Source organism: Podarcis gaigeae, assembly GCF_964106915.1.
Source record: "Podarcis gaigeae genome assembly, chromosome: 12".
Taxonomy (NCBI): Eukaryota; Metazoa; Chordata; class Lepidosauria; order Squamata; family Lacertidae; genus Podarcis; species Podarcis gaigeae.
In genome coordinates this window covers 21,553,354-21,573,790 of record NC_139688.1, presented here as the reverse complement: position 1 = coordinate 21,573,790, position 20,437 = coordinate 21,553,354, and the positions used below count along the sequence as shown (strand labels likewise).

The window sequence follows — 20,437 nt, the reverse complement described above, 5'->3', positions numbered from 1 at the left end:
TTGAGCAGCGGCGGGAGAAGCAGGCCTGGCGCCGAGGACGACGCGGCCATGGCCTTGGGCTGGTGGCACCGCTGCTGCTGTCGCTGCGCCGGCTCTTCCCGGGCGGCGTGGCTCGCCGGTTCCGGGCGGGCCTTGGGCTCCTCCGCTAACGGCGCCGGAAGGCAGCGGCGGGCTGTGGGGCCGGCGGCGCCCGCGTGGAAGGCGGAGGTAAGTCGGCGGCGCGCCGGGGCGAATGGAGGTCACGTCGGAATGAATGCGAGGAAACGCTAGCGGGATCTCCGCGCTATTTCGTTTTCAGGTTCAGGGAGGGGAGAGAAGATGCTTAAGGGTCCATCAAATGACGAGGGAATAAAGGGAGAACATTTGGGGGTGGGGTGGGGGTGGTGTTTCTACCCCTCCTCACACTCCATAAAATGTTGGGCAGTAAATTCAGGACTGAGGAAAAGGACTTCCTGCTGCGTTTGCTGCGAGGAGGTGCAGGGATGATGACCACCGGCTTGGAGGGCTTTGCAAGGGGATTTGGCAAATCCGCGGAGGATGCATCTGTCCGTGGCTACTGTCCACGCGAGTTAAACTGCATTTGCATCTTCAGGGGTATCGCCCTCTCTCCAGAGCAGTGGTTACAAACCTTTTTTTGTCCATGCCCCACCTAAGCATCTCTAAAATCCTGATTCCACCCCACCCCGACATATAATTCTTCTTATTCAAAAAGTGAACTCCTATTCACATGGAGGAAGCCTAAAAGGCTATTCACTGTAAATAACTCATTCTCGAATTGCCCCCCTTAAAAATCAAATTGCCCCTAACCACGGCTCTAGACATTTTAGGCAATGGGGTAGCTCTCTTGCCCTCCATGCTCTGGGCTGCTTTGGTCACTCATGCTTGACCAGATTGACATTTTGGGTTGAGGCAGCATGGGTTTTTCATGTACACAAAACCTTGGGAAAGATAAGGGGCTGTTTTTTTAAAAGAAAAGGTAGGGGTAGGGAGTTTAAAAAACGAGCAGAAACCTGAGGGGATAGCTCATTTTGCAGAATGTGAGACTCTTAATCTCCTGGATTGCAAGGGGTTGGTCTAGAGATGAATCTATACCACGATGATCCTCGTGGCCCTTTCCAAGTCTATGGTTCTGCAATTCTGAGGAATGTTTTTATTTCATTCATTTGTGCTGTTGAGATAGCCACCAGCTTGGATGGCTTTAAAAGATTTAAAAGAGGCCATCTGCCATGGATGTTTTAATTGAGATTTCTGCATTGCAGAGGGTTGAACTAGATAACTCTCAGGGTCCCTTCCAACTCTACAATTCAGTGATTAGACAAAATAACAGAGGCTAAGGCTATCACTGACTACCAGCTTGGTTACTATTTCCTTCGCTGTTGAAAGCAGTATGCCTCTGAACGACACTTGTTGAGAAACACAAGCGGGGAGAGTGTTGTCCTTGGGTCCTTCTTGCTAGCTTCCCATAGGTGTCTGCTTGGCCACTGTCAGAACAGGATGCAGGACTAGATTGGCCTTTGGCCTGATCCAGCAAGCTCTTCTTTTGTTCTTAATTTTGTTTAGAGAGAAGCAGCATAGCTGACTGGGATGTTCATGATATTTGCCAGGCACCAGATTTGGGAAGGCAACTCTTGGTTTTCTTTGTAAGGCTGTAATTAGCCTTCCTTGCGAGCATGAGGTTCCACTCTTTCAGGTGAGACTTCAAAGACATGATAGCAAAATTAGTAACCTTGTTGATTTAAAAAAAAAAAAAAAATACTGATTTTACCACGATCTTCAACAGTTTCCCAGGGTGACTTGTCATTTTGATCCAGAACTGTGGCTAATCTTAACTGTAAACAAGCTAGCTTCAGTAACTATGGATTGAAGTAGGCTTTTCGAAACCAACCATAGTTAAACCATAGTTATGTTAACCATAACATAACGTAACCAATTCCAGAAGTTAATCAAAAGTAGTGATTAAAGCTACAAACAGAAGTTAATCAAAAGTAGTGATTAAAGCTTCTAAACTGTTCTTGGTCACATGGGAGAGGGAAGGAAGAGTGTGTGAGCTCAAAGCTCAAAGCTCTTGATAATTGTCCGTGTGAAATTTCTAGGTAGGAATCTATGAGGATTTAGAGCTTGGTGTCATCAGTAAGTTAATGGCACGCAGGTAATCTGTTTCCCCAAATACCAGTGTTTCAGTGGGGTGTCTGATCCAGCAGTGGGATGAATAAGACCCAGTTGGCTATGCTCAGTGCAGAGAACATGGATACATAGAACAGCTGGGCCATTCATCACCAATGTAAAGTCCCTTCAGATGGCGGTCTTGGAATAGAATCCTTTTATCTGTGTAATATTTGGCTGCCTGTGCAATATTCAAGAAGTTGTTCAGTGGGGACAGGGAGTGAAATTATTGCCCCACAATTTGCTGTGCTTTTATGCAAGATGCATTATAAAGCCCTTCAGAATATTGGTAGCAGTGTGTGAGTGATAGATTTTGAGTTGTGAGAAGGAACAACAGTGAACAAGTCAATACTCATCCATTGAATGGGCTTGGAGCTTGGGGGAAAGTACAATTCATTGGCTCTGTTCAGATGATTGTATCTTCATAAACATGGAAATGAATGTTCGGGCCAAGCATTTCTTCTCCTATCCTTATATACCACTTTGCGCCAGAAGCGTTTAGTCATGCTCCCCACATGGCCTGAAAAGCTGTCTGAGGACAAACGCTGGCTCCCACGGCTTGAAAAGTGAGATGAGCGCTGCACCTCATAATCGCCTTTGACTGGACTTAACCATCCAGGGGTCCTTTACCTTTACCTTACACCACTTTGGCACTTCATTTGCATTCAGTCATAGTTTCCTGTTTGATTCAAACTGATGAACCCTTGTTGAATGTCAGTTATGTTGCTGATGTTATGAATAGGCTTTTAGGCTTTTAGGATTGTGCAGAATGGTTCTAAGTGATTGTTCCCAAGATCTCCAAACATCTATCTTAAAAGAATATTTGGGGAGCCCATGGTTCTAAAGCAGGTATGGGGAACCTGTGGCCCTCCAGATGTGTTTGGCCTCCAACTATCTTCAGCCCCTAGACAACATGTCAGGAATGATGGGGTTGTAGTCTTCAATATTTGGAGGCCATGAGGTTCCCAATGCCAGCTGTAAGGGCTGCTTTAGATAATTTATTTAACTTAACCTTGAGTACACAAGAACATGCCTCTACTTAAAAAAATAAAATATGAATATTCTGCAAAGGCACTTGGCAGCAGCTAGTAACATAAAAGAGCTAAATATAATAATTAAAGGTATAAATCTAAACAAGCCACAAACAGCGAATTAACAAATAATAATACAGAAGAAAAAGCCACCCCCAATACAGCAGCTCAGAATCCCAAGTGCCCTCTGAAATGAAGCTACTTGCTACCAAAGGCTAACAGCAAAGCTGGAAGGATGTTCTGGCACCTCCGTGTGGAAAAAGGCCTGCTCTAGATCAGGGCGGCCCAACTGTTGATACCAAGTGGGCCCTTTGACACAGAACCTGCATGCTGCCTTGGTAGGGTGGGGAGCGAGGCTGCAGTTTGACACACATCCCCCCCTAGCCTTTTCACTGCCTTCCCAAAGCCAGCTAAGCAAGGCACCAGGCTTTGGGAAGCAGTTGTGAGGCTCAGTCAGGGTCCTATAGCCTTCCTACCTGCTTCCCAAAGATGGGAAAGTACTAACTAGGCTTTGGGAAGGTGGAAGAAGGACTCTAGGACCCTATCAGAGCCCTCACACCTCCTTCCCAAAGCCTTGGGCCTCACTTATCTGGCTTTAGGAAGGCAGCATGAGAGCTGGGGTGGGCATCAAATGTTGCTGAGGGCCGCCAAAAAAGGCCACGAGGGCCACACATTGAACCACCCTGCTCTGGATGATCCCATGCACCTCATATGATGAGGGACCCATAGTAGAGTTCTGTGCTGTGAGCCTTTTGTGCTATTGAATACTTGTCTGGAGAAGGCTTGGGCCACCTCAGAGCTTGAGTAACAGCTTTTGGATTAGTCTCATAATAGAAACCACTTTGCATCAGAAAAATGAGGTGTGGACTTAAACTAGTTTAAGGTAGTAAACTAGGGAAGGAATTGCAAAACTTTATGGTTTTGTTTTTATAGCACTTTCCTTATAGAAGGAAATGCTGCAAGAATTCATGTGTAATAGAGTTCGATAAGGTTAGTTTGTGTGTGCTTTTTTGTTTTAGGTTTTGAGGTCTCACAGATGTATGGGCAGACAGGCTAGTAACTATTGCTGTCTTGTTTGCAAGGCACATATTAATGCAGCCTTGGAAACAAGACAACATTATCACTTGCCTTGGTTGCATGTAGGTTGAATGAATGCAACTCACTCTACATGGTGCTAACTTTCAACAATCCTTGCTTCAGAAGCTTCTGTTCACCCAGAATGCAGCTACAAACATGTTGGCGGGTTCTCACCCACAGGATCACATTCCACCTATCCTGAGACTGTTGCAGTGGTTACCTGCTTGCTTTTAGGCATAATTCAAAGTGTTTGGTCATTATCTTTAAAACCCTAAACGACTTAAGTCCTATATAGATTGGGGATTGTTTCCTCCCATACTGTCCTGGATTCTCCCCAATATTGTCTCAACATTTTCTCAGACTTTAAATGGGTAAGAAGCTCACTGGTGTGGAGCCAGGCACACAATTTTATCTGGTAAAACAAATGATTTGAGGTCTTGGGGTTGAAACAATCTCAATCCTAAAATCAGAAGTAGGGGATCTTTTCTGGGTCTGCAACCACAAGGGTGGAAGCACAGCTAAGTGGGACAAGAGAAAGGACCTTCTCAGTGGTTGCACCCAGACTATAGAACACCTTGCCCTATGAAGTGTGGTTCGTCCCCTCTCACACTCCTCCACCCCTGTAGTTATTGAAAACCATTTTCTTCCAAGAGGATCTTGCAAGTTAGACAATATTCTTACAATTCTTTTAACTGTTGGCACTGTCTTTTTGCAATCGTTCTGCATTGCTATAATGAAATTATAATTTAGAATGCTGTAAGATGTCCTAAGGGGACGCAGGTGGCGCTGTGGGTTAAAGCCTCAGCGCCTAGGACTTGTCGATCGAAAGGTCGGCGGTTCGAATCCCTGCGGCGGGGTGCGCTCCCGCTGCTCGGTCCCAGCGCCTGCCAACCTAGCAGTTCGAAAGCACCTCCGGGTGCAAGTAGATAAATAGGGACCGCTTACCAGCGGGAAGGTAAACGGCGTTTCCGTGTGCGGCTCTGGCTCGCCAGAGCAGCGATGTCACGCTGGCCACGTGACCCGGAAGTGTCTCCGGACAGCGCTGGCCCCTGGCCTCTTGAGTGAGATGGGCGCACAACCCCAGAGTCTGTCAAGACTGGCCCGTACGGGCAGGGGTACCTTTACCTTTACCTTTAAGATGTCCTAAGTAGTGTAGAAGGCAGAATATAAATACTCCACTAAAATAAAATAAAAGTTAGGTGAAATGTAGTTTGTAAATGTATGCTCACTAATGTTTCATTTCTTTTTTCCTCTGGGCAGAAACCTGATTTTCTTGGGAGAAGTTCGGCTCTATCCATTTTAAAAATTCGTAGTATATTTTGGCGGTAAGTTGAAGACCTTGCCGTTGTATTGCACCATATATAGGAGTGGGTTTTAGGTAACCTGGGTGAATATTTTTAGAAGTCCTGCAGTTATGGGTGCTATCATGATCTATATAATGCTGTAAGTTGATACAATATAACCAAAGCAGGTTCAGGGAAGCAATTTATACATTCAATAAACTAACTGGTATGGGATCAAGCTATTTCTCTCTTCCCCTTTGTTTTATACGACATAAGTGTTCATCTTCTGTTTCATAACACTGATTTGATTTCGAGTTCCTCCTTGCCTATTGTAACGTCTTTGGGCTGGATAGCTACCATATTTGGAGCATATCCTATTAAAAGGTCCTCCTGCTCAAGCCTGCTAGGACAGCAACCCGCCTTGCCTTTGAACATGTAAAAGCTTCACCAAGCAACTTTACTTCTGTTTTTAAGTGGAAGCTGAAGAACCAGTGGCAAGGTATAGTAAATAAGTGCAGTAGGAATGTCAGGCCAATAACATGCTCCTTAAGTTGAAACAATACTCAGATTGAGGTAAAATGTGTCACTTAAGAATGAAGAGAAGGAAGTTTCCCTGGCTCAGCTACTGATTGGTAGGGATTCTTATCCCAGTGTTACATATTGAAGGGAAGGCCCCCAACCAAGTGCACCACTTGCAGTATTCACCTCATTCACATCTTGCCGAAGAGTCCCCATTTCCTAAGTGCACAGCAAGTCTTTCTGCATACCTAGTTGCATGTTCCAAACATGGCTTCGCTTCTGGGTGACAGAGTACAAGCTGTATCCATGTTCCTGAGATTTCTTGCCCAGCTGTCCTCTTCCAAATACTGTTTGAGTTATTGGGAACAAGCTGCTGCAAGAATTCTTCTACATTTGCCACAAGATTAGTGTGGGTACAATATGGGTCCACTGCTCCTGTACTATAAGCTTAAATAGGCTTGCTTGCTTGCATGCACAAGTTCCTCGTAAACAAAATGAACTAGAGTGGTACCAGATACTCAATTACATATTGAGTGCCTTGATTGCAGCAAATATTCATTAGTCTATAATTACCATTTATGGCGTAGGGTGTAATAAAGCAAGACAATAAATCCATATCTTTTGACCACCAAACTAGATGTTTGGAAACTGACTGCTTTTAATGAAATGGTGCTGTTTTATTTTTATTGTAATTATTTATGTGTACACACCAAAAAAGAAAAAAAAAACTATCACGCCATAGCTGTAGCACATAGTGCAGATGTAATCTTATTTTTTTAAAGAATATTTATTAAGGTTTACAATAATAATACAATAAAAAGAGAAAAGAAAAAGTAAAAAATAACAGAAATACAAAAATGAAAATATTTAAAAAACACACAAGGTTTACAATGCTTATTTTCATTAACTTATTTCCCAGACCTCCTTATACCTCCCTTTTTTGTATTCCAGTTCAAATTGTTAGTTCAGCAAATCCTTATCAATAAATTTTAACCTATTTCTAAACCTTTTTTTCCATATTCTCTTAAAGCATTACAGCTGGAAACCACTTAATTTCTATCCAACATCATTCTAACATTCAGTGCAGATGAAATCTTAAATGAGACCTCTGTTTTGTCCTGCCCCACCTTTGCTGCAAAGCTCAAATTTTTACTGTTTGAAAGCCTATTGATAGCATTTTACAGGTTACAGCTGTCTAAAGGAGCTTGTAGAAATGTTCTGAAAGTAAGAAAAAACATTTCAGCCAAAACCTCAGCTTGTTAAACTACAATCTGCCCTCAACAAATTTATCTTACGCTCTCACCCCACCAGCAGCCAATTAGGGGATTATCCCCCACCCCTTTTAAAACACTATTTTCTTTCCTGCCCTCTCCTATATCCACATTACAGCATTTGTCTACTCAGAAGTGAAACCCATTAAGTTCGGTGGCTAATTTGAGTACCATCTAAGGAGAGGAGTGATGGGGTAATGTAACAGAGTGATGTTGAGGTGGCAGGTGCAGGGATAATAGTTTAAGAAAGGAAAGGTTTAAGAAACCACTGTGAAATTTGGGTGGGACTCTGTTATGGATGAGAGCAGGCACAGAACTCGGGGACAATATCCCTACCTCTGCTCTTGCAGCTGCCCAATAGGAATGGGCATAGAGACATGAACACGGGTACAAGGTGCTGCAAAGGCTTTTGGGATATAGGGTGGCAAGCACAAAGTAGGTAAGAAGTGGGCGGGGGGGGGGGAGAGAAAGACACCAGACTTTTAGAAAACAAATCATCTGGGGCAACTTGTGATTTTAAGCATGGTTTGTTTAATAAACTATGCTTTCGCTTTGGCTTAGCATGACATACAAATCAGGCCAGTATTTTGTATGCTCTGTAAAATGAAACACAAATCCAACCTGTATTTTACCTCTCGAAATTCTTTCAAATAATACTATCCCCAGGTTTCACCACACAACGCTGCAATTGTACAGCTGTGGTACAGCGGTTAGTGATGAAAAATATAAGGATCCTTTTAAACTGGGAAGCAAAGACTTGAATAATCTCTATGAAGATATTAAAAAGGTAAGGGCTCTTTGGTGTTTGGTGTGAAGGGCTGTAATCTCTCTTCCAAAGAGGCATAACATTGCATCAACCTATTTCCAGACGTACTGCTCCGCTTTAAAACTGCATTTTTGTTTGTTTACAGGAATTATGGGTATCTACTACAGAACTGAAGGAAATGTGTGAATATTACTTTGATGGCAAAGGGAAGGCTTTTCGACCAATGATTGTGGTGCTAATGGCTAGAGCGTGCAATTTTCATCATAATAACTCCGGGTAAATACCTGACCTTTATTTTTCGAGTTCTTACAATTTCAAATCCACTTTCCTTGGCTCAAAAAAAAAGAGTCACTCGCTAGCAATAACAGCAGGAGTTAAGCAGCATGTTTGCAACTGCACAATTTATGCATTTTTCAATGTCTTTCCCAAACTGTACACAGCATTGCAAAGGGTGCCATTGCCCCCCTTCTTCCCCTCAATTTCATTCTAAAAACAAGAAAGGAAAAGGCCAGAATTCCATTAGCCCAATATATAAATATCTAGAGTTGTTGGCACAAAGTGTCCGCAGCATTGAGCATAGTATGGGCAAACCTTTGCCCCAAATTGTAGTGTGGCAGAGGAGTTGCTCCCATTGTTTTTTGGCACACTCATATGTGATACATTAGGAAACTGGTATAAAAAGCGAGGGAAGGAGCAGCAGGCACAGCTCCAGGTGAGTCTAAAGTGGCCGTATGGCAAGGAAAGGAAGTGTGGGATTTACAGTGGTATTGCTCGGAGTGGACCTACTGTAAGTAATAGACCCAACTTAGGCGCTGTGTTCTAAACCACAGAGCCTAGGGCTTGCTGATCAGAAGGTCGGCAGTTCGAATCCCCACAATGGGATGAGCTCCCGTTGCTCGGTCCCTGCTCCTGCCAACCTAGCAGTTCGAAAGCACATCAAGTGCAAGTAGATAAATAGGCTCCGGTGGGAATGTAAACGATGTTTCCATGCACTGCTGGCCACATGACCCAGAAAAACTGTCTGCGGACAAACGTCTGCTCCCTCGACCTATAGAACAAGATGAGCGCGCAACCCCAGAGTCATCCGTGGCTGGACCTAATGGTCAGGGGTCCCTTTACCTTTAATCATGTTCATTAATTTCAATGGGTCTTCTCTGAATAAAACTTGGCCCTTACAGTGCTGTCCTAACCATGTCAATTTGGGAGTAAGTCCCATAGAATTCAGCAGGGCTTACGCCCAAGTAAGTGGGGTAAGGATCACAGCCACAGGCTGACTTGATGCCCACTTTATAGCTTTTGGCTATAGAAAGGTTTTTGCTTTGTTTTTGTTTTTTTGTTTGTTTGTTTGTTTTTGCGTGGGTTTCAGTAGGACAAGTTAATATCTTGTCCCCTTAGTGCTGCCGTTGGTGCTCTGGGAAATTCACTGGCCAAGAGTTTTAAATTTCACTGACAAAATGTTCGAAGTGGGTCTTTAGATAATCTAGCACTGGGTTCTGTTTCTCTTGTGGTCAGCTGGATTCAGCAGGGAAACTTTTAGCAGAGGTTGGTGGAGATAGCTGTCTCTTTGCTCCTGTCACCTGGAGGCATATTGCCATGGAACATGAGAGCTCCATTTTTTGCTTCCATCACTAATATTCAATAATATATGCTGTCTCACTCTTCCCCAGCCTGGTGCTCCCCAAAGTTTTGGACTGCAACTCCCATCAGCCCCTGCCCAAATGGCCATGGTAGCTGGGGCTAATGGAAGTGGTCATAAAAAACATCTGGAGGGCACCAGGTTGAGGAAAGCTGGTATATATAATCCCTTTTAAAAGCTAGTTTAGTTGCCAGCCCAACCTTCTGTAAAAAACTGATTTCCTGTGTTTTATGAATAAATAATTTCAAGTTTGCTTCCTTAGCTAACCAAGTTATTATGTTCCATATAAGAGGGAATAATTTCTCTTGCATTTTTCCTGCACCGCTGTGTATGTCTGTAAATTTTTATTAAATTTATTACCCAGGTGCCCTTCTATAGGGAAGGAATGCTCTCTTGGGCCACCCCCCCAAAAAAGAATTCTTAGGGCAGGGGCCCCTCTGCTGATCTTAACACCCAAGACAGTCTGTAAGGAAGGTGGTCTGATGATGATTATGATTATGATCGTAATAACTTCTGACTTCCCCATATCTGCTCATAAAAACCAACTGCCTGATGCCGCTGGAGAAGAATTGGATTAAGTTTGGATGAGGAAGTGAACTACAGAGACACTGGATTCCAAACTATTTGTCACAAATGCAGAACAAGTCATTGCTATCCAAAACTGCATTTTCCTGAGCTGGTAAACGTGTCCTAGCGTGCTTGGTTTGCTCAGCTTCCGCTGTCTCTTTCACTCCGATTTTAGGGAAGTACAGGCAAGCCAGCGTTCTATAGCAGTAATTACAGAAATGATCCATACAGCTACTCTCCTTCACGATGATGTTATTGATGATGCAAATTCACGGAGAGGAAAACAAACAGTCAATCATATTTGGGGGGAAAGGAAGGTGAGTGTGTTTGTAGTGATGCAGTGATTTATTTATTTTTTGTATTTGGAGGGATGTTTACATGGGAAGTTGTAGGGAAAGTGTACAGGCTATAAGGATGACTAAAGCAAACAAGGCAGGTTTTATCTATTGCTTTTAAGATTAAATAATTACGGGTGTTTTTTATTTGCAACCGTTTATGTTAATTGCTTGCATGCTTTTGAATTGCACAGAACACTTGGCATGCAAAATGAAATATGTTTGTTCTGCATACGGCATAGTCTAGCCAAAGTTGAGCACTTCCTGAAGCGAAGTGGCAGAAGTGTTCCTTGCACCCAAAGGTTTGCCTCCTGATTTGACAAAAAAAGTTGATCATATAAAAGGTCACATTCAGAGCTTTTAACTTTCCACACAGAGTTAAGCACTTTAAGCTCCCTTTCATTCCAATAGGAGATATTTAAGCACATGCCTCTCACTACCCCATTGAGATCAATGGGACGTCAAAATTCTTAACTTTTACTGGGCAGAGCCCAAGCAATAATGCGGATATGATCATTCTCTGGGACAAACACAGCAGTAGTTCTAACCAAGCTTAAATATTTTGCAGCATAGTTTGAGATATTCTCCCAGGACCTTTTGACACTTAGTTGGGTGTGTGTGTAAGAGGTGCCCCATCATACTTTCCTAAAAATGGAATCTTTGAATTAGTCCTGAGAAGCAGGTTTAGCAGAAGGCTGGAAAAACAGGAAATTATCTGAAGAGAAGCTGATAAAATAACCCGTCTGGGGAAATACCTTGAATTCTTGGAGTATTGCTTCCCCTTTCCTTATCTTGTGGGTGGAGTGATGAGGAAAAAAAACAATTTATCCAGGGGTTGCCAACACAGTGCCCTCCAGATGTTGTTGGACTGCAACTCCCAGTGGCCAGAAAATATGGCCAGTGATCAAGGGTGATGGAAACTATGGTCCACCAACATCTGGAGGGCACCACATTGACCATGCCCAATCCAGCACTTCTTTTGCAGAATGTCCTTCCCACCCTTTGTCTTTTGGCCCCAGTTTGTTACAGCCTTGCTGCCCACTCATCTCTTCCACTTTCCTTGAATTCTTGAAACACGTGAGCTAGAATTATGGGTGGGAATTGCAGTAGTAGTGGGGAGATGAGACAAGATAACAGAGCAGGAAGGGCAGTTCAGATATGTATGTGTCAGCTGGGGCAGAGTTTAGGTTAATAAAAGGGGTTCTTTGAGCCGAGATCTTGCTGTGTTTGTGTCACAATCTTCCCTGATATCCAGCGGGAAAGAAAGGCGCACATCTTAATGGTGCACCTGCTGGTTCCAATTTAATCTAATCCAGCAATGGTGCTTCATGTGCGTAACTGACACCGATGCTCTTTCAGAGCCCATTGACTTGGTAAGCACACCTGTTGATCTGGCTGGGCTGGGCCTCCTCATCTGCACGCAACTCACAGCTGGTTTGGAGGCATGAGAATGACGTGGACTTAGCCCTGTCCTTCAACTTCTGCAAGCTGCCTTTTCAAAGGATTGTCAAGAAAGTTCCCCTCCCCGTACCCGCTCCCATTTGAGCTTCCAGAGGATCAAACAGGAGTGCAGTCTGAAAGCTCTTTCCAATAGCAAAAGTCTTTCAAACAGCATTGAAGGTCCCAACAATTGGGACTTCAAAGCACATCACTTGCCATCGTAGTGATTGACAGGGGCAGCCCTGCCAGAGATAACAGAAAAGGTACCCCTCAAGAATATAGCTGGATATTACAAGAGTTGTCTAGTGCCAAGAGAGGCTCAGAGGCGCAGCAACATGGAGAGGCTTTTCAGTGGTGGCCCCCACACCTGTGAAATGTTCTCGCTATTGAGGCCTGCTTGGCACTGACACCGACATCTTTTTGGTGCCAGGGTAAGACTTCACTCTCCTTCAGGTATCTGTAAAGGGAATACCTTTGAATAAATCTGGAGAAAAAAATAAATCACACAAAAATGACTGTAAATTGAAAACACCTCTCCCCCGCTGCATTAAAGAGAAAACAGTTTCAGTATTGTATGTATGCTGCTTCTCTCTTAAAAGCAAATTCTTCCTTTCCAGGCAGTCCTAGCTGGGGATTTCATCCTTTCTGCAGCCTCTTTAGCATTAGCACGTATTGGAAGCGCAACCATTGTTTCTGTGATAACATGTGTGATTGAGGATCTGGTGCACGGTAAGGCATTTTAACAAAATCTCTAGAAGCAACTGAGACGTTTTTGTCTAGGCAGCAGTTGAATGACAATGTTGGGCTCTTCATCTTTTTTTAGGCGAATTTCTTCAGATGGGTTCCAAAGAAAACGAAAACGAGAGATTTGCTCACTACCTCGAAAAGACCTTTAAGAAGACTGCGAGTCTTATAGCAAACAGCTGTAAAGCAGTATGTACGTTCCGTCTTTCTTGTTGTTCATATACCATGATGCATCAGTGGGAAACTTGGGGGGGGGGGGGTTGCAGCCTTTTCACAGCTTTCTCTTACTAGCTCTTCAGGCTTAAGGGGCCCAAAGTCCTGGAAGCCTCTCCAGTGTGTCTCATGCTGAAAGGAGTGAAGCACATCAGTAACTTAGCACTCTTCGCTTATCTCAGTCTCACAATGTTAGGAAATGTGTCAAAGGAGGATACTAAAAAAACCGATGTCTTGATGGCTAGTGCCATTGGTCATTGGTGGCTGCTGTACTTTGCCATTCCTTGTTGTAATGTCATCTCTCTCTCTTTCTATGCATCTATTTTGGAAGACTTCCTAACTTAAAGTGCAGTTCTGAGCAGACATGAGTCCTATTGAATTCAGTGGGGCTTATTCCCAAGTGGGTGGAGTTAGGACTGCAGCCTAAAACGTCCAAATAATATATTGCCAAAATTTCAATGGGTATAAAGCTGCATTTTTAATCCTGGTTTGGCTCTTCCTTTGTCACAATGGCTGATTTCCATATTGCTTTCAGATACTCATTTGTGCTGTTGCTTAAATTGTACTAGAGACACTTGAGCTAGGATGCAGAGTTCCCTAGTATTGTTCGTTCTTGCTGCTATTAGCAGACCTCTAGGGTTGTTTAAGTGTATAGAGTGATGCACAACAAATTCCTGACTTCACCTATTTGCATTGATGAGGTCTGTACACAAAGGAGTGACTAACCATGATAGTGATGTTGAAAACATCAGCTCTTGTGCAGCAGCTGTGAAAAAGGTCAAGTATTGGGAACTATTAAGAAAGGGATTGATTGAAAATGATGCTGCCAAGTGTCACAGTGCCCCTATACTCTGTCCCCATCACAAGAGCTGCAGTTCCCAATGATGTAATCCTTGTTCCCAGGATTCTTTGGGGGAAGCCATGACTGTTCAAAGTGGTCCAATATTGCTTTAAATGTATAGTGCAACCCTAGTCTAGTTCTATGTCCTAGATGTGTTAATTAATGCAACTGTTTGCATTGGGGTGGGATTTAACATGGTGTACCTGTCTTCTGAATATGTTGCTTCCCAAGAAACATCAGACATGATCACTATAGCATCTCTCTCTCTCTCTCTCTCTCTCTCTCTCTCTCTCTCTCTCTCTCACACACACACACACACACACACACACACACACGTGTGAAGACCAGCTTGTAGCAACTTCAGTGCAGAAAATGGCTGCCTCAGGCAGACTTCGCATGAAACAATCACCTATTTGACCGTCGTGTCCACTTTTTACATTGTGTTTTGTGAATTTAGCTCTGCCCTTTTTGTGGAGAAGAAATTGCTCTCAAGTTGCTGGCAATTGCTGGGACCAGAGTTGCCTCAAATGAGATGGCTGCCATTGCATTAGTAATTGGCAAACAATCAGTTTGCAGCCCATCATTCTGTATCTCGGAGACTCCAAGCCCTGTGCATGCAATGAAGTTTGGCCATGATGAATATTTGATATATCCAATCTAAATTCAGATATATATATATATATATATATGCTTTCGTATATATATATATATTTAATGCTGTAGTTCAGATGGGCCTTGTGTTCTTTTAAATAGGTCTAGTTTGTACGTGCCTGGGTGTATAAACAGGGACTGGGGGTGGTGAACAGTGCAGCTAACGAAGCCTGTCTTCTCTCTTCAGTTGTTTACTATTAATGTGCTGCATATACAAACAATGGATACTAATGACAGAATTCTCTTGTGTTTCCCTTTCAGGTTTCCATTCTAGGCTGTCCTGATCCAGAGGTGCATGAGATTGCATACCAATATGGAAGAAACCTCGGGATAGCATTTCAGGTACTATATAGCAGGCACGTCCAACTCCCAAGAGACTGCGATCTACTCCCAGTATAAAAATTCTGGAAGTGATCTACCCATGGGGGGGGGGGGGAGGAGCCAAAGCGGTTGAGCTTTTTTTAGGGAGGGGGAAAGCTTAGCTTTATTGGGGGGGGGAGAGACATCACTCACCTAGAACGACGACGCAGCGGTGAAGACTACTTTCATTTTCTAACTCGTCAGCTAAATACCAATTTCAAACACAACAAATGACAGGGGCCAGTGCCATAAAGTAGTAAGATCAGCAAGCTTAGACTGTCCCCTGTTCAGCAGGCAGAAAAGAATTGAAAGCTGGATACCATTATTATAATTGTTATGAACTAATTCTAAGATCCTTGTTAACTGGTCTCAACGTGTGTCTGTTTGTTTGTAGTTGATAGATGACGTGCTGGATTTTACATCCTGTTCTGATCAGCTGGGAAAGCCAACGTCAGCAGACCTTAAGCTTGGTATAGCCACTGGTCCTGTCTTATTTGCTTGTCAGCAGGTAGGATTAATAAATGTACTGTCTTCACCCCAAGTTAAACTTGTACTGCTGGCTACTTGAGAAAAATCTACAGTGGTACCTCGGGTTACAGACGCTTCAGGTTACGGACTCCGCTAACCCAAAAATAGTACCTCGGGTTAAGAACTTTGCTTCAGGATGAGAATAGAAATCATGTGGCAGCAGCACAGCGGCAGGCCCCATTAGCTAAAGTGGTACCTCAGGTTAAGAATGGACCTCCAGAATGAATTAAGTTCTTAACCCGAGGTACCACTGTATATTGAAATTTAAGGACGAGTAGGGGTGGAAGCGTTTCATGTTACCTTGTTCAAGCTGTATGCCTGCCTTTTCATGAAAATGCTTGTGAGATGTTTATAGGTGAGAAAAGATAATAGGTAGTTCGTCTCTCCTATTGGTTGCTAAGCTCTTGCATTTTGGGGGGAGTTAATGTTTTTCTCCTTCTCAGTTTCCAGAAATTAATGCCATGATAATGAGGCGATTCAGTTTGCCAGGAGACATTGAACGTGCCCGGGAGTATGTATTACAGGTAAGACCAGACTAAAATAAACACTAGCTCATACATGTATCTAATACTGCTAGACAATAACGTTCAGTACAATAGATTTAGTTAATAGGAATTCATCTGGCATTATGTTTTACGGTTATTTTTGAAGCCCTGATGTAGGATTCTAGCCTTTACTCTTAACACTTCATTTTACAAAGGAAATTTATATTGGGTATCACCTATCAATGATATGTGTGGTTTTCTCCAACAACTGAAACACGAACTTCAGAAGTTTTAGTAAGCCCCGTGTTTTAATATTCGTTGTGAGCTATCTTGAGCAGGGTATAAATATTTCAATAAGGTGACTGTCTGCAAGAACAGATTTTCACCATTAACCTCCCATGGAGAACATGACCTGTTCACTTAAGTCTGAACACTTAATGCAGAAAATGTGACCATGATACGTTCTGTCCAGTAAGCATTGGTGTAAATTAGTTTTTGTGCTTCTCCTTTCCGGTGCATTCAGCTCTGTTGTAATCTAGATGTATTTACTTGAAGCGTTAAGTACAGATAACCACCTTGGAGGAGTGTAGAGGTAGTCGAGCACATTCAGACAGCGTATTTGCTTGACCCTCAGCTTTTAAACTGCTTGGAGCATAGAAAAGCTGCCTTATGGCAAATCTGATCATTGGTCCATCTAACTTAACATTGTCTACTCTGGCAGTGGCTCTCCAGGCTTGCTGGCAGCAGGTTTATCCCAGTTGGTTCTGGAGATGCCAAAGGTCCCAGATTCAATCCCTAGCATTGAACCTACAGAGCCCTTGAGCTCTGCAGAATGGTGGTTTTGGACACTTCTAAAAACACCTTTGCTAAAATTTATGTTCTAGAATCAATTTCAAAATCTGACAGAAAAGAGGGAGCAAGAAAGATCCCATGGCCTCCTAACTTCTCCACTTAAAAGTCTTTGGGTGTTTTTCTTTTTCTTTTTAGAGTCATGGCGTGCAGCAAACAACCTACCTCGCCCAGCGCTACTGCCATAAAGCAATGACAGAGATCAGCAAGCTCAGACCATCCCCTGAAAGAGATGCCCTCATTCAACTAGCAGAAATAGTCATCGCCCGAGACAAATGACACAGCTGCCAGAATGAGGTGCAATGAAGGAGATATTTACCAGACTGTGCCTAAATCTACATGGTGAAACATCTTGGCTTGCTTCCAGTGCAGTTACCAAAATTTAAGTTATCCTCACTGAAATAAATATAACTAGGTTTATGAAGTAAAAATGTTTTATTGAAGGAAGCCATACAAAAATGATGAAACAAGATCAGTCTGTTAAACTGGTAGCAATGCCTTGTGCCTGTATTTTTAATGGGTGGGGGGTTCCTGTTTTTGTCATGGGCACTGTTTACATCGTTCAATATTGACACCCAAGGCCACAATGAATAAATGTGTTGAAAATCACTTTTGCAAAACGCCTTGGTGTGTGCTGGGAGTATAAGAAAGATACCTTAAGAATGAACTAATTGCCTATTAGTTTCAGAGTACCAAGAATATTAAAGGAGTATGGTTTATTATAAAAAGACTGCACATATTTTTGTAAATAAACAGGTTATATACAATTTTAAGATGTTCCAATTTATAAAGGGAATACAGATAGGTTTTACGGATTGCTAACTGATCTCAGAAATAACAGATTAACAATTAGGAAAAGGCAAGAAAGCATTTAATATAGTTAGGTTTGTTTAAGGTAAGGCGGCAAGGGATGCTTCAGTATTTTATGCCACACTAGAAAACAACTGTAACCACTCGAACAGCCAGTACACCTGCTCTTTCATCATTTAATTTTAATACCCATTAAGACAGTTCAGTCCAAATAAATCTTTACTACATACAGTAAAAAAAAATCCCTTACTAAATCATAATCTGCCTTAGATTATCTAAGTAATACAAGTTTTGTACAAAGAGACCAAAAAAAGTCACCTGACGTTGTGCTCAAAATGGAGGTGTCAAAGTGCATGTGTTGCTTTCTTAGAAGAGCAAAGTAGACTGTGACTGCTCATGTCCTTCCCTACGTGAGCGGATATGATTAGCTCCTTTCAGTAGGACACCTGGACCAGCATCATCTCTCCTGTAGTATCTGCCTCCACCTGGGCTCACATGCTTCTTGTATTTTGTGGATGGCTGTGGCAGCAACCGTCTTTAAATACAGTGATGTGGACAAGTCAGTAGCAAATCCCTTCAGTGCTACAACATCATCTTAGCAGGACATGCAACCTTCCACATTTTAAGTGAGGTGGCCGCTAGGACAGTGACTTGTGACAAGTTTCCTCACAACTCTGCATGTTGTGGAATGTGTTAAGATTGGAGAACAAAACTTGGTCGCCTCATAACCAGGGCCAAGTGGCTTCATTTAATAACCACAGTCACCCAAGCTGGTAAAGGCAATCACCCCTAAGGAAGCTCCACTGCCAGAGTAAAGGACTACTGGGTGGAGGGAAGAATGCATTGTTGATTCCTGGTGTTGCAGCTTTGGTGCCAAAGATGCAATTAGATGGCATGACGTTGCCCATCTAATGCTAAATCAGCACTATCAGCCTGGACAGCTCTGGTCATATGTGGATAGCTGGGAATAGGCACAGATTTCTGTTGCGTGTCAGTCCCCAGCTAAGTATAGCATCCAAGAACTATTGGAAGAGATGTTAATGCAATTTCCCAGGCCCAGGACTCCTTTACTCTGCAAACTCCCCTATAAGCCTTTTAGCACTGTGATCCTCTGTTTAAAAGAGTAACAAGAGACATGAGTTGCAAGTGTCTAGCAGTTATCACTCACTGTCGCAATGAATGAAGCCAAATAGTTTTGTGTAATTTTACGCATCATGAGCTTGCAGAAACTTGGTTTCCTATCTTGGAGGATGTTAAGTTTTGCACTTGCATCAAAATTGTCCCTGCTTATAAGGGGCGGGGGGATTTTTGCCAAGTCAATGTTTTAGTATTGCTTTGCAAGGCAAGCCAACAAATTAATGGACAAGACCTTTGGTTCACTTATGTATTTATGAATGGAAAAATTCAATGCAAATTTACTCATAAAAAACTCAGGTACAAATTACACATACATCATAAGACCACCCATCTTTGATTCATATGGACACCTTAGAGACTCAAATGGACTAATTGGAATAGGTTTTGTGAAAGAGTACTCCAGGCAAAAGATTACAACAAATTGGAAGCATCTTGGATTTTTTGGAGAGAAAAAAGTATAATTCAATACATAAGTTTGTATGCATGCTTTTAAACAAATACTATAGTTTGAGGATGAGCAAGAGTCTAAACAAAGGTAAATGACCAGCACTATCAGACTTTTCAATCAGATTTAATGTTAGTCTAACATAGTTGTTAGTTTACCATGCTGCACTGAAAAAAGAAAATAATGGCACAATTTGAATCATGAGTCATTAAATATTATATACCCTACTTCCCCAGAATATTTAGGCTGGTCATAAAAATCAACAATGCATAAGTAAATAAGCATAATCAGTAATAAACAGTTGCTCGTTTTACAAACTCTGCAGAGACAAATGCTTACAGATGAACATTCAATCATACCATTTAAACAGTATGGCCTGAAAGGATGGGCACATTTTAAAGAGCATTAAGACAATTGTTAACCTTTTAGTTACCCTTTGTAAATAATTATGGCATGATTGAATAAGACCTGACCTGAAGAGAGAACTTAATCCGCATAGTGCATGATTGACTCAACATAGTTTCCAGGAAACAGGCCAGTCACTCTGTTGCAAACTCCTTCATACCAGCCGTCATCATTCTTCTTTATAACATAAATGATTGCACCCTCCATGAATGACAGCTCATCATCCTTGTCCTTTGTGTAGTCATATATGGCAACAACTGGGAATTGGGGAGAGAGACAAAATTACTTTCCTGTAAGTGAGTCACAAAGGCACTTGAGGTTGGGGTGGGGGCTATATTGCTATGTCAGCCACTTCCAAATCTAACTTGCAAACCAAAATTACAAAAAGGGCAGGTGCACGATAATGGCAACATGAAAAGGACCAACCTGACATTTAAATTGAATCTTCTGTATTCTAATCATAATGCGATCACTCTTTCTACTACAAAGCCCCAAATTCAATCCCCGGTACTGAAAACCTGTCTGATGCCTTGGGAAGTGGTGGCAAGTCAAAGGACATAGAATTGTAGAATTGGAAAGGGACCACAAGGGTCATCTAGTCCAACCTCCTGCAATGCAGAAACCTTTTGCCCAACATGGGGCTCAAATCCATGACCCTGAGATTAAGTGTCTCATACCAACTGAACTATCTACCAAGCTACATTGACAAACATGATTTTGTTAGCTTGCGCCCAGTTCTCCAATCTGTTAAGGTCATTTTGAATTCTGATTTTGTCTTCTGCAGCATTAGCTGCCTCTCCCAGTTTGGTGTCATCTGCAAATTTAATGAGCATCCCCTCAGTTCCTTCATCCAAGTCATTTATAATGACGTTAAACAACAA

At 42.5% G+C, this 20,437-nt stretch overlaps 2 protein-coding genes across 13 annotated transcripts in view; one reads left to right on the top strand and one right to left on the bottom strand.

Moving 5' to 3' along the window:
• Positions 1-48: 48 nt before the first annotated feature.
• On the top strand, positions 49-17,487 carry PDSS1 (decaprenyl diphosphate synthase subunit 1; the record flags this gene model as incomplete). The annotated part of the gene is made up of 11 exons (XM_083705100.1): positions 49-207; positions 5,532-5,596; positions 8,011-8,131; positions 8,256-8,386; positions 10,489-10,630; positions 12,706-12,817; positions 12,912-13,021; positions 14,799-14,879; positions 15,292-15,405; positions 15,869-15,949; positions 16,898-17,487. The coding sequence occupies 11 exons, from the start codon at positions 49-51 to the stop codon at positions 17,036-17,038; spliced, it is 1,257 nt and encodes a 418-aa protein (XP_083561226.1). The 3' UTR covers positions 17,039-17,487.
• The window catches only part of ABI1 (abl interactor 1), a 96,255-nt gene continuing 92,993 nt past the window's right edge, over positions 17,176-20,437 (bottom strand). For all 12 annotated transcript variants that reach the window (XM_083704967.1, XM_083704958.1, XM_083704960.1 and 9 more), the window contains one exon: positions 17,176-19,813. In XM_083704967.1, the coding sequence (XP_083561093.1) occupies positions 19,638-19,813 (176 nt within the window). In that variant the 3' untranslated portion in view covers positions 17,176-19,637. The remainder of the gene's footprint in view (positions 19,814-20,437) is intronic.